This window comes from Gadus chalcogrammus, chromosome 3, assembly GCF_026213295.1.
Source record: "Gadus chalcogrammus isolate NIFS_2021 chromosome 3, NIFS_Gcha_1.0, whole genome shotgun sequence".
NCBI lineage: Eukaryota > Metazoa > Chordata > Actinopteri > Gadiformes > Gadidae > Gadus > Gadus chalcogrammus.
This window is the reverse complement of record NC_079414.1, coordinates 9,349,484-9,363,451: the sequence shown is the minus strand read 5'-3', so window position 1 is coordinate 9,363,451 and position 13,968 is coordinate 9,349,484. Positions and strand designations below refer to the sequence as shown.

General features: G+C 49.2%; 2 protein-coding genes across 2 annotated transcripts; one reads left to right on the top strand and one right to left on the bottom strand.

Annotated features, from left to right (window-relative positions):
- Positions 1 to 117: 117 nt before the first annotated feature.
- LOC130379165 (protein FAM83B-like) lies at positions 118 to 9,726 on the top strand. The gene is made up of 4 exons (XM_056585837.1): positions 118 to 965; positions 2,882 to 3,046; positions 4,770 to 4,894; positions 5,443 to 9,726. Exons 1-4 carry the CDS (start codon positions 528 to 530, stop codon positions 7,604 to 7,606), a joined length of 2,892 nt encoding a protein of 963 aa, XP_056441812.1. The 5' UTR covers positions 118 to 527; the 3' UTR covers positions 7,607 to 9,726.
- Positions 9,727 to 10,101: 375 nt separating this feature from the next.
- lgsn (lengsin, lens protein with glutamine synthetase domain) lies at positions 10,102 to 13,799 on the bottom strand. Its single transcript, XM_056585399.1, has 4 exons — positions 13,746 to 13,799; positions 12,197 to 12,851; positions 11,685 to 11,848; positions 10,102 to 11,283 (listed from the first exon to the last, which is right to left on the bottom strand). The coding sequence occupies exons 1-4, from the start codon at positions 13,776 to 13,778 to the stop codon at positions 10,102 to 10,104; spliced, it is 2,034 nt and encodes a 677-aa protein (XP_056441374.1). The 5' UTR covers positions 13,779 to 13,799.
- Positions 13,800 to 13,968: the final 169 nt, after the last annotated feature.

The window sequence follows — 13,968 nt, the reverse complement described above, 5'->3', positions numbered from 1 at the left end:
GGGGCCAACAGGTAGCTCATTCGCATACAGATCGTGGGCTGATCCGCACCTTGCGTTACCTCCTCTCTCTATTCAGAGAGACAGGTCTGCTCTGTTTTTCAACAGTCGTCAATTTTAACTGTTGAATTGGGGCAGGGCAAGCGAGGTCTCTATGAAACCAACAAGTATGCCTTCGGTTTCGTCAGCATAGAGTTCAGCGCTTATTCAGTTTACTTTAAATCTGCATGTAATTCAATGAATAATTCGCACCGATGGAATTTTATTAATCTCGCCTATCTTTGGGATTTAACACTTGACTCAAAGGTATTTAACATATTGTCTTTGATTTTTGATTGCTACAAAATAAGGCCTGAAGAGTTGAATCCTATCCCCTCTCGAGGGACATGTGTACGCTGAATAAGTGCGGTCGTGCAAGATGTTCGTCCTCAACAAAACTCATTGACGGTGTACACACACATACGCAAACACATGCACACACAAACACACACACACAAACACACACACGTTTTTAACTCCGCGGGGAGCCAATGGAGTCCAGCCTGTCATGCGTGTCTTCCCTGAAAGAAGACGTGAAGCCGTGCTTCATTCAGCCGCATTACAAGGAGTCCTATCGGCTGGCCATCTACGCGCTGCTCTGCGGGGGGACGGAGGCCTACGACGAGTTCCTGAAAGCTGAACAAATAAGCCACTTTCTGTCCGACGCGGAGATACTCTATGTGCTGGAAAATGCGGAATTACCGGTTAGTGAGGACGGTGGCTCCGGCAAGACGAAGGAGCGGGAGGAGAGCCACCTGTCCACCTATTTCCCCACCGAGTCGGATGAGCAGGTGCCGGACCTTGACCTGGGCTGGCCCGAGGTCTCTTCCACCTCAGAGACCAACATCAGCCTGCTCTTCCACCCGCCCCGTCAAAACACCCCGACCATCAAAGAGGTGGTCCGGAAACAGATCCTAGATGCTAAGCAGGTAAGGGTTGGTGGGCGGTTGGTTGGGCAGGGGTGGGGGGTCTGTATAATTGTAGGACTACATGATGTGGACTAGACATGTCGGCAGGTGAAGGCGGCAAAGTCAAAGTGAATACCCTGTTGGCGTATCAATGTGTACATGTACACAGAAGAACACACACAGGGGTGGGGCGAAACTAGAATGCAACACTCTCCACACTCATTTATGCATCCACCATCCTTGGTTCTCCATTAAAATGTACTCACATGTATACTATATACCAGTGTACTATACTAGTACATAACGTATAACTACATAGCACTAATTTCCATAACAGGACAACACCTCAGTGTGGGCAGACCTGAACCGAGAATCACATTTTTTTAATCCAGTCTTGTGTAAAGATATTGAGCTGCGTCTCATACTCTTTCTCTGTTCTGAAGAGGTGTTGTTACTAGTTAGTCAAGGGTATAGTTCATAGCCAGCAGCATTCCCATTCGCAAAGGTCAGAGATTAGGCCTACTTTTTAAAACACTGAGGTGAGTGACAGGCTGGTGTTAGTCCATTCATCTTCTAAAAGGTTTAAATGTAGGCTTTTTTCTTCCGAGTGAGGCTGAAAACAACCCAAGCATGTCACCAAAAACAGTTAGCTACACAAAAAGTTTGCTACACAAGATGTGAAATGAAATGTTTGCCATGCAAAAGGTTAAAGTGATGCAAAATGTAGTAAAAAAAACAAGTAGCCAGGAGTAGCCAGGAAATAAAATAGTTTAAACGTCATGTCCACTTTGGATGAAAGTAGATTTTTTTTTGGTTTTGTTTTGTAGAATGGATGTAGGACTACTAAGCATCTTTATGGTGAAACAGCCAGTTAGATGGCTTCTTCTGACAAAGTGTTGCTGAGTTTTTGATTGCAAAGTTTACTGACACAAAGTTTTGTAAGTATAGAAAGTTTTGTATCAAGGAAGTATCATTAAGTTAAAAAAGTTAAGTTTACAGATATAAAGCATTGCAAAGTGCTCTTAAAAGTATTGTCAGTTCTGTACCAGAGTATTGTAAGGGCCTCATGTAGACAGTGTTTAGAAGTTGTAGTGCAGTAGGCCTACTAGTTACACTGTAGTAACCTATTATGGCTCTACCAGCATAATAACATATGACGTTATAGCCATATGTAGGGGAGTTAGAAGTACATTATGTCCCCATGTTTGGGCGTTAGAAGTATGCTACTCTGTCCCCCTTCAATATAATCATTGGACACGTTCTTACATGTTGAGAAGGTTAGGTCGATTAACTAAAGGTTACGTCTGAGCTGAGGAGAATCTTGTGGAACCCCTTGCAGGCAGCTCGAAATTCTAAATGATTGACTAGTTGCATTGTCTGCACACACACACACACACACACGCACACGCACATGCACACACACACACACACACACACACACACACACACACACACACCCTCTACCTTGGCACTGTAATAAACCTGCCCTTAGACCAACTGACAAACTCCCTCTCCTCTCCTCTCCTCTCAACGTTCCTCCTCTCCTCTCCTCGTCTCTCCTCTCCTCTCCTCTCCTCTCCTCTCCTTTCAACGTTCCTCCTCTCCTCCCCCCTCCCCTCCTCTCCTCTCCTCTCCTCTCAACGTTCTTCTTTTCCTCTCCTCGTCGCTCCTCTCCTCTCCTCCCCTCTCCCCTCCTCTCTTCCCCCCTCCCCTCCTCTCCTCTCCTCTCCTCTCAACGTTCCTCCTCTCCTCTCCTCGTCCCTCTTCTCCTCTCCTCATCTCTCCCCTCCCCTCCCCTCCTCTCAACGTTCCTCCTCTCCTCTCCTCTCCCCTTTCCTCCTCTCCTCTCCCCTCCCCTCCTCTCCTCTCCTCCCCCCTCCCCTCCCCTCCTCTCTTCTCCTCTCCTCATCTCTCCACTCCCCTCCTCTCCTCTCCAGCTCATCGCCATCTCCATGGACGTGTTCACCGACGTGGACATCTTCCAGGAAGTGGTTAGTGCGGCGCGCCGCGGCGTCATCATCTACATCCTGCTTGACCACACCCAGTTCCACACCTTCCTCCACATGTCGCAGAGGCTCGGGGTCAACATCAAAGACCTCCAGGTAGGGGGCACCTGATGATGATCCACTCCCTCCACCCAACCTCCCTCCATCACCCCACCCCCCTCAAGCCAATCTCCACCACTCAACCTCTACTCCAACCAACCTCTACTTAAACCCCTCCAACTCAACCCCAACGACCAACCCCTACTCCAACCCATCTCTACCCAAACTCCTCTAACTCAACCCCAAAGACCCAACTTCCACCACCCAACCTCCAACCAACCTCCACCGAACCTCCATACAACCTCCAACTAACCTCCACCCAACCTCCAGCAACAAACCCCTCTCGTCCCAACCGCCACCCAATCTCCACCACCCAACTTCCCTCAACCAAATACACTATCTGTTATTTTCAGCAAATCAAATCATGTGATATTGACTGTATTTGAATCACCTGTTGTTGCATTAGCGCTGCTGTAGCTCTCAGTCTCAGTGAGTGAAAGAGGGTCTTTACGAAACAATTATGAATGCTTGTGAACGGCCAGTATTCAAATCGGACTCATTCACCTCTGCGCTTCTGTTCGCACTCCAACCTTATACGCACGTCCATAAAAAACAGCCACAGTATAAATATTTTAGTTAACCATGTCTGGATTTTCCTGTCCAACTGCATGAGTGTATCCTGGTGACAAAGTTCAAACATGTCTGTGTCTTTGAGCGTGCATCCCCTAATGTCAGCCTCGCTCCTCCTGCCATGGGGAGGAATTGTTTAGCCAGTAGCCATTTTAAACTCCCTCCTGAAAAATGAACGCACAGGTTTCATCTTGTCTATAATCAGAAGGGTGTGCTGCCTTCGGTGTCATACGAAATGTAAATGTCAAAGTGTGCGCACAATGTGTGTGTGTGTGTGTGTGTGTGTGTTTGTGTTTGACTAACATTATAGAGCTTGGAGGTATTGCCAGTGTTATTTGTTAGAATGTGTTGTACTTAATGTACCTGTGTCTATGTGTGCGCCTGTTTCTGTGCGTTGGGTTAAGTGGGTGCTTGCATATTTGTCTGCAGACTTTGCATATGTGTGTGTGAGTTGGATGGCGGCATATCAAGGCCAAAAATTGGAGCAAAATATAACCCATCACATTTAGAGGTTGATCTTTCTGATACCGGAGAGATTCTTGGAAACTCCCCAAGCAGGGAGCATTGACATTTTTCTATTGATATTCTATATACTCAAGCAATACCAATCAACAAGGCTGGCTGTGGTTCACTGCAACCGATGATCTTGCTTTCATTCATGAAATGCATGGTTTTATGCTTTGTTAACAACTGCAAGTGGTTTGGGGTGTAACGCTGTGCTTTATTGTTCTCCAAAGCATGTTCTGAGACGTCAGGTCTTGAGCAGAATCTTGGTTAAATGTGACCTTTCATGAAGCTTCATGTAACCAAAGAAATCGTCACAGCACTTCAAGAGGTGTTTGGACTTGTCCAGCAAGTGTCATGGCTGGCTCGGTCCACAGTGCCAAAAAATAATAATTCAGAGCGAGGAGAAAAAAAAACGGAGCAAACAGGAAAACACTATGAGCATGAGAGCAACTTCAGCATTTTTTCACACGGGGGTGTCTCTCTCTATGATTTTTATCCTCACAGGCAATATTAATGCTCTCTACAATTTTTTGTAGAGAGCATGTGATGTTTGGCAGTTATCTGCCATAGAGTTGGAATGACTGTATAGGTGTGTGTTGCGTAAGACAAGCTTCTGACAAGCTACGGTCTGTGTGTCTTCCAGAACCTGCGTGTTCGGACGGTGAGCGGCCCGCAGTACCAGTGCCAGTCCGGGGCCAAGTTCAGTGGTGCCCTGGAGCAGAGGTTCATCCTGGTGGACTGCAGAACCGTCCTGTATGGAACCTACAGGTGAGTCGGCCTGTAGCATTACAACCTACTGGTGAGCTTCCATGTACAGGTGAGCTACCATGTTCAGGTGAGCTAGCATGTATCATCACAACCTACAGGTAAGCTACCATTTACAGGTGAGCTACCATACTCACATGAGCTAGCATGTATCATTACAACCTACAGGTAAGCTACCATGTAAAGGTGAGCTACCATGTTCAGGTGATTTAGCATGTATCATTACAACCTACAGGTGAGCTAGCATGTACAGGTGAGGTAGCATGTTAAGGTGAGCTAGCATATAGCATTAAAACCTACAGGTGAGATAGCATGAACAAATTATCTAGCTGTCAGCATTACAACCTACAGGTGTTATAACATGTACAGGTGAGTTTGCTTTTAACATTACAACCTACAGGTTGGTGGAAGTTAGCATGTAGTATAGCAACCTACAGGCCAGCTAGCATGTACAGGTGGGTCAGCATGACATGAACATCAATGGTAACATGCTAAATGCGGACCTACGGTATGACATGCTCTCTCTTCTTGATCCATTGTTTGGTCTGCAGCTACACGTGGTCCTTCGAGAAGATCAACCTGAGCATGGTGCTGGTGGTCACGGGGCAGCTTGTGGGCTCTTACGACGAGGAGTTCCGCCGCCTCTACGCCCGCTCCGTCGCTCCGACAGAGCTCACGTCGCCAACGTCTGGCGAGGAGGAAGGCCTCAAGCCCCTGTTCAGCCCCAGCTCCAGCCTGCTGTCCCTGCACAGACCCCGCATGACCAACGGGTTGATGATGACCCGGGGAATCAGCATGCAGGAGAAGCTGCACCAGTCCCACCGCCTGGACCCCGGGCAGATGGTGAGGGGCCACAGCTACGGCGAGCTGCAGCGCCTCAACTCCTCCTCCAACAGGCTGAAGGCCGCCGAGGGGAACGGAACCACCCAGCAAGGAGGGGAGGACCCGCCGACACCGCCACAGCGGCCAGCCAGGATGTCTCAGCTGCTCACCCGCCACCGGATGCGCTACGGCTCTGACCAGAACCTCATCCCGTTCAACTCCGAGACGTCTCTCAATCGCTGGAAAATCGACTCATACTTCAGCCATGAGGACGAGACCCCGGAGGCGGCCTATGACGTGACCTCGCCCCAGGGGAGCCTGATGAACCTGAACGAGGGCCCACACCAGAAGTCAAGGCACATGAAGTCCAGGCTGGAGGAGATCCGGTTGAAGAGGCTCAGTCTGCAGGAGTACACCAGGCAGAGCCAGGAGAATTTGAGGCCCATGTTTTCCACTCAAGAGAGGTCTAGAATGAGGTCCTCACTGAGAACTCTGGACAAAAGCCAGAGCATGGCAGCGCTAGAAGAACACAGTCAGCAGGAGTCTTCTGGAGGGGCGGCCGACTATGAGAACGTTGAGTACTTCAGTCCCAGACTCAAACCATCGCAGGAAACTCCTGAGATTGAAGAATGCCCCGAGATAGAGGAACCTCAGGCGCTGGAGGACCAGCCGTCTGCAGCCCAACGTATGAGACCAACCCCGCGAACACAAGACCGACCGCAGCCCCTTCCCAGGACCCCTTCATCAGGGGGCAAGCCAGATGTGAAACAGAAGGAGCCATCTCTAAAACCCTTGGGCCTGAGGCCGAGTGGTGGCAACACACAGTCCTCCAGAGCCCTGGACCCTCTCCTGGATATCCCAGAAGAGAAAGATGCAACAAACAAAGTGGATTCAACAGACAAGCTAGCCAAAGTGACCAATTCCCCGGGCCACAAAGACCCCGCCACGGTGACGCCCCGTGGGGGTCGCAGGGCTGTTTCCAGAGTGGGCTCTGTGGCATCAATCCGGTCTGTTGGATCACGGCATCAGGACCTGGCCAAGGAGAGCACCATTGCCACGAAGAAGGATCCACCTGGTGCGAGACCCTCCCCAATCCATGCCGAACCACCCCCCAAACGAGAGGCAACACTCCCCACACGGGAGGCAACACCCCCCAAACGCGAGGCCACACCCCCGTTGACGGCAAACTCTTCCATCTGTGATGCATCAGGGACATCGCAGAACGTGGTGAAAGCCAAGGGTTCGGCCGAAAAGGTCCCGTCACTGCAAGGCGAGCAAACATTTCAGAGGAAGAACTCCCTCAAGTCCAAGGTTTACTCACTTCTTGGGTCCCAGCGGAAGGAGGATAAGACCTTACAGAGGAAGTCTTCCATGCGATCGCAGAACCCCTCCCCAGCGAGCCAGCAGGCCTCAGTGGAGGGCTCTGACGGATCTGTGCCGTCCGCAGCAGTGGCACGCTCCACCGTGGCGCCCGCTACGCCTAAGGGGATGTTGAAGAGTGTTTCCAGGTGGCAGTACGCAATCGACAGCCTTGAAGAGAAGGAACGCCCTTCATCCGTGGCTCCATTTGACCGAGGGTCCGCCCAGCGCTCAAGCAGGCCCCAGACCAGCGTCAGCGGCTCCAGGCTGACCCTGGAGAGCGATGGGGCCGTTGACCAGCAGCCCCAGAGGGCGAGGGCCTACAGCCGCTTTGAACCTCTTCTGGATAAGCCGGTGAGGTCCTCCAGTCTGCGCTACCTCGGGAAGGAGAGGAACTCTGTGCTCAACAGCATCAGGCAGCCTTCCGCTGGCGCATCCAAGAACAACTCAGCGAGTCAGACGCCCACGACCCAGGACAACCGCCTGGGTCGCTTCATGCAGCGTGTTGGCAGCCTGATCACCAAGAACAAATGAATCCCAGGGTCCCCAGACCATCGGCACGTTTTAGAAGGAACATAAGACCAAAGACCCGTTGCAGTCGGTTCACCAGACAAACGTTCCGTTACAGAGGGTCAACCAGACAAACGATCCCTTACAGGGGGTCAACCAGACAAATTACCCGTTACAGACGCTTCACCAGACAAACAGCTCGTTATAGACTGTAGACAAGACAAACAAAACATTACAGACGGTTCATCAGAAAAAGAGCCTGTTACAGACGGTTCAAGAGACAAACAACCGTTACAGAGGGTCAACCACACAAATAACCTGTTACAGACGTTTCACCAGACAAACAGCCCGTTACAGACGGTAGGCAAGACAAACAAACCATTACAGACGGTTCACAGCCCAGAAGTGTTTTTAAGACAAAAGCCAAATGGTTTGTACGTTTTCTAGGGTTAGATCCAATTAAATTTCCGTTAAGGATTATAGCCACTACTTTCAGGAGGAATATTGTTGATTATATTTTTGTGACCTCTAACTCAACCTATAACCTCTATGAAATAACAATGGAACCTTGTACTGGAATGTTTTCTTCAGAAGGATATCATAATTGAGCTATTTAGATATTGGCCTGATATCTAAAACTAAGGCTGCGGTTGATTGTCTTTATTGCTAAGGAAGGTTCCTAAATGCGTGGAATGATATGGAAGTATTGAAGTGGAAGCCATGATAAGAGCTCTTCAAATTCTCTAAGTGCAATGGAAAGATGCTTCAATGCTTTCGTTCACTGGACAATCCTTTACAAAAAGGAACGACCTAATGCCGTCTCAGAATTTCTTGCAGAAGGAACATGTAAAGCGATGCACCATTCGTCCTTTCACAGAAATAAATGCTGAACATGTAAATTATTTTCCATCAATCATACTAATTGGGATCTATATCCATATATATGAGTGGCCAGGGGTTTGACAATGAAAAACCTTTATCAATGTGAAAACTATTTTATTTTCCTTTTGTGACTGGGAGCCTTTATTTAACTACTTTTGAATTTAAATTGAATTGAAACTAAATATTCCAAGTTGAACCTTGCTAATAAAGTAACATTTATCACCGGCTTGTTCTGGTTTATACAGCCTGCATATAACAACACAGTAAGAACGAGTATCTAAGTCTATCCCAGACTTTGTAGTTTCATCACGGCAGTTCTCCGTCCATAACATCTGCCATCGCATTACCTAATGAACAATGTAAGTGCAGTCGGCTTCTCCTAGCACTGACTTATGAATTATCCTTCACATTTATCCTCAACCTAATGACATTTTCCTTAAAGCTCAAGGTAAATAGGTTTGGAAAGGAAACAAAGGACACACTTTTTTTGACTATCCAACCGCAAACTCGGACCGGCATCCATCCTGGGTTTAGACCAATTAATTGGTTACTTTAACAATCACGACTGAGAACTAAATGAGTGGAAGGGGGTTGACATTTATATGTATTATTTTGGTCAGGAATTTTCAGCCCTGTGAAAGCCATATCCAATATTGTGCCATGAAATTATTTTATTTGGAAGCCAAAGACAGTTCCCAACCTTTTTGCAGTTTAAGCCACACCACATTTCCAACTTGAAATCTAAAGTCCTCCAACATAGTTGAAGGGAATGACCACAAAAAAATAAATATATACATATATACTGGGGTTTTAAGCCATTTTAGACATTATTTCACATGCTGTAGTAGTATTAAGATTGCATTTTTGAAATGGAGCAAAAGCTGGTTTTATGTGGAACAATAAAATCAATAATGAAGAAAATCCTAAACAGATCCAATTATATGAGTAACCTGCTTCAGGGTTATGTATTGCATGACATGGCACACCTAGTTTTGCTACAATGCACACTGGTTTGGAAAACTACCAAAATACCACATGAACTGTGGTTCGTAAGCTTAACCAGAGTTTATGACTGTCTCAGGTTTTAGATTACTCACAGTGATCTAGAATAATTGACTAATCAAAATTATAATGATGTGTGTGGTCTGATAACAATGGGAACATTTTATTTAAAACAGTTTGTTACATGTTGTCAAAAGTCTCGGGAATATTATTGCTCTTGCCAATGTGTTCACTCTACGCAAAATAATTGTATAAATGGATAATCTACCTTGTTTTCTTTTCTATAGAAACAGGTTCTACCATGAAAACCAACCTTATTGTTGTGCAATGCACTGCATTCTAGAGCTGTCTAGTGCCCTCTAGTGTTCCTGCACTGTACTACCGTAAACCCTGCCCTTCACGTTGTCAGTATACCCAAATAATCGAGAAGACACTGAAAATCACACTCGGGGTGAGGCGCCACAAGTATGAAGGAACTGTTTATGTGAAATGTATTCGTCATATTTACAAGAAGTACTTCAGAATTACACATTATCAAAAATAAGGAGCAAATCAATGAAATGAAACATTTCCTACCAAAACAATGCTATCGTTATTGCTGTGGCGGTAGCAGGCGGGCACACGGCGGGGACCTCCTAGATGAAATACTCCAGGCACTTGTTCCTCTCGTCGTCCAGCTCTTGCGTCTCGATCTCAAACTTCTTCATGGCGATGAAGTACTGGACGAAGGGCTCCCCCAAGGCGCTGCCCAGCATGTGGTCCGCCTCCAGCGCCTCCAGAGCGTCCTCCAGCCTCACGGGGATGGCGTGCTGCCGCTGCTGGCCCGGTCCCGCCTCCAAGCTCAGGCTACGCTTGATGCCGTCCAGCCCCGCGGCCACGGTGGCGGCCAGCACCACGTAGGGGTTGGCCGCCGCTGAGCCCAGCTGGTTGTCGATGTGCAGCGTGCGCCCGCCGTGCCGCTTAACGTTAAAGGAGCTGCTGTGGTCGTTGTAGCCGCAGGTGGCGTGCATCCCGCGCTGGGGCTCCTTGGCCCGCCGGGCCGTGCGGCTCCTGCAGTCCCGCCCGGGGGACAGCAGGCAGCTCAGGGCGGCCGAGTGGCTGAGCAGCCCCGCCAGCCACTTCTTCCCCATCTCTGACAGCTCGCCGCCCCGCGCCTCCCCGCTGTGGAATAGGCCGCGCCGCCCGCTGGCGTCCCATAAGCTGTGGGACAGCACGCCGGCGTTGTGCAGGCTGTCGTCCGTGAAGAAGCTGGCCAGGTAGCCGTGCTTGCGGGCCATCTCCTTGAGGCTGGTGCGGAAGGTGAAGGCGCTGTCGGCCGCCGCAATGCCAAACTCAGGCCGCAGGTTGACCTCCATCTGGCCGGGGCCGGAGGCCGACGCGAAGCTGTCCACGTCGCAGCCCATGCAGTACATGTTATCCACCAGCTGCTGGAAGAAGGGCAGCTGGTGGTTGCTGAGCAGCGTGGTGGCCGGGAACATCAGCGTCTTGGGGCCTGGCCGGTCGGCGGCACCCAGCACGCAGCACTCGTAAGTGAAGGAGGAGTGCAGGGAGAAGCCCAGGCTCTGCAGCTGGCCCAGGAGTTGCTTAGCGATGAGGCGGGGGGAGGTGCGCAGGGGGGCCCCCGTGACGGTGCAGGGGTCGCAGATGACCCGGGCCGTCTGCTCGGCCCAAGGTAGCACCCGGAAGGTGTGCAGGTCGGGCATCAGCAGGATGTCGCTGTTGAAGTTGGCGGCGTCTGCGTTGTCCACCTCACTGCTGGGACTCAGGGTCAGCTCCAGGTAGCTTCTGGGCATGGGGACACCGAACGCTGCCTTCTCCTGGGGAGGGAGAGCCTTCTGTTCACCTCAGTATAACAACCACCTATACACCACAATACCTGTCTTACCTAGATATCCTGTAACCGCGCAGATACATCATCATCATGTTATTGTATTAACATGGAATTAGTCTTCTCACAAGAACGCATAGACTAAAAGATTTGTAATTTGTGTATATGTAGCTTATGGATGGATGCATAGAAGGATGGTAGAATGGGTGGATGTGAGGAGAGGTGGTTAGATGGATGAATAAAAGGACTGGAAGATGGATGTGGGGCTGGATGGATGGATGGATGTTAGCAGAGGTGGGTGGATGGATGGATGGGTGGATGTTAGCAGAGGTGGATGGGTGGGTGGATGGGTGAATGTGAGGATGGTGGGAAAGGCAAAGCGTTGATTACATGGAAATGGCGGGCGGGCACGGTCTTGGAGCGAGACACCCCATGGAGGTCTACGGCCTCAAAGCGGACAAAGCGGATGTTTTCCCTGGTCATCTGCTGCTTGATGTTCTCCATGTCTGAGCTGCTGCTGCAGCCTGAACCTCCCGCGCAAGGCTCTCTGCTATCTGCCACAACAACACAACATTGGCCAATTGATGTACGCTAACTTTTTAAAAAGTAGAAAGTAGTAAATGTAGTAAAGTAGCTAGAGGAATCCAAGCAGAAGGATGGCAGATAAAAAACAAAACATCAATGGCATAATTCAAACAACAGAAAAAAGCTTAATGTTTGTAGTTTGTATTTCTGTAACATTAACTGAGAATAAGAACCGAACACAACATTTGTTGTCGTGTAGAAGATACATCTATGCTGTTATATCTCCAGAATGTAAGTAGAGAGCAGTATTATGCACATAAATGTCACCTTGTGAGGTAATATAACCAAAACTTTATATTTCCTGGTGAACTGTCTACCTGTTTGAGAGCGCCCGGCCTCGTCCGAGGGGTCCCACCCTCCAGGGGGCGGGTACCGGCCCCCAGGGCTCCTGTATGGGAATGCATCGGGTCTGAATGGGCTGGAGGGGTGCTGACCAGCCCTGGGGTCCCCGGGGCCCGGGCCCCTTATTGAAGCCCCACCCTCATGGGGCTTGAAGGTGGTAAGCACCCTGCGGTGGCCCTGGTCGCTGGCGCCCCCACCACCTTGGACTGCGTTCTGCCCCTTGAGGTGCGGCGTACTGGGCTCCCTTGACCGTGCGTCCCCCTGGACCCTGAAGGCCAGGTGGGGGCCCTCCCTCAGCGTGGTCTTCAGCTCCTCCATGGTCTGTCTGGGAATGTCGGAGGGCCGGCAGGGACCACCGTGATACAGCCCTCCCCTGGTCCAAGGGGGCCCGCTGCCGCCTCTGTCCGGCCCGCCCCGGGAGCGAGGCCTGGGCGGGGGGGAGCCGATAGAGACGAGGGTGGTGGTGGCGGGGGAGGGGCCCCTGTCGGCGTCCGTGTGGACGATGGACAACCTCTCCCTGGAGTCCCCTTCCTCTGAGGAGGCCTGTTCCTCGGACAGCGTCACGCCCTTCCTCCGGCCCAGGCTCACACCCACGCCGTCCACCGTGTCTCTGGAGGCCCCCTGCTGGGCCTGTAGAGACATTACAGGGACATTAGAAAGGCATTACAGGGACATTACAGGGGAAATACATGGACATTACAGGGGAAATACATGGACATTACAGGGGAAATACAGGGACATTACAGGGGAAATACAGGGACATTACAGGGGAAATACAGGGACATTACAGAGGAAATACAGGGACATTACAGGGAAATACAGGGACGTTACAGGGGAAATACAGGGACATTACAGAGACATCACAGGCACATTACAGAGACATTACAGGTAGATTAGAGGGACATTACAGGGATGTTACATGGACATTACAGATAGATTACAGGAACATTACAGAGAAAACATTGATAAAAGTGTGCAATGATAGTGTCAAATTGTAATGAAATAGAGAATCTTATCATAAAATATTGTATTATAAAGTATATATAAAACAAAAACACAATATACACTAAAACAACAAGAATATGAATATATAAGTATATTAAAAACACAGAACAGCATTAATGGATAACGGATAAAGTTTGTGACTCTGGAATGTGTTGTATGTAAATGTGACGTGTGATGTGCCTTGTCCCTGTTACATGTTATATGTGCTGCAGAACAGGAACCTGCTGGAAATCAGCTATTTTACTGAGAGAGGCCCGTTTTAACAAAGTAACTTAGTTACTTTTAATACTTTACTGTATAATAAATATAAAATAAAATAATAAATAAATAAAAGGACTGATGTTATAACGATCAGCTGTCGGCCTGTAGATAAAACACACCTTTTAGGTATATGACTAGGAATATGAAATATTCCTAGTTATTCTATGAGGTCAAGCGCAGCAATTTTGGTAGCAGTAACAACTTGGATCTGAACACAGAGGAAACTGGACCAGAACACGATGGCACCCTTATTGTTACCTTCATCTGGAGCAGTTCTTCTGAGGAGCTCATGGTTTCTCCTGACGCCCTCTGTTTTCCACCTCAACCTCCCCCAATGGAAGTTCTACCTTCAGGATGTTGTGGTATACATTTGTTGTAAACACAGCTGACCTTCACCAGTCCACACCGCCCATAGCCGGTGGACTGTTCCACCCTCTCTCCATCTCTTTGTCTGGCAGGGGAGTGTGTGTTTGTGTGTGTG

Bases quoted from the DNA above. Each gene is read 5' to 3' on its own strand.
- LOC130379165 (XM_056585837.1), top strand. From the start codon at position 528: ATGGAGTCCAGCCTGTCATGCGTGTCTTCCCTGAAAGAAGACGTGAAG. The intron at 966-2,881 runs GTAAGGGTTGGT...TCTCCTCTCCAG, and splicing joins AGATCCTAGATGCTAAGCAG to CTCATCGCCATCTCCATGGA. The intron at 3,047-4,769 runs GTAGGGGGCACC...TGTGTCTTCCAG, and splicing joins TCAACATCAAAGACCTCCAG to AACCTGCGTGTTCGGACGGT.
- lgsn (XM_056585399.1), bottom strand. From the start codon at position 13,778: ATGAGCTCCTCAGAAGAACTGCTCCAGATGAAG. The intron at 12,852-13,745 runs GTAACAATAAGG...ATGTCTCTACAG, and splicing joins AAGAACTGCTCCAGATGAAG to GCCCAGCAGGGGGCCTCCAG. The intron at 11,849-12,196 runs GTAGACAGTTCA...TTGTTGTGGCAG, and splicing joins GGCCGGGCGCTCTCAAACAG to ATAGCAGAGAGCCTTGCGCG.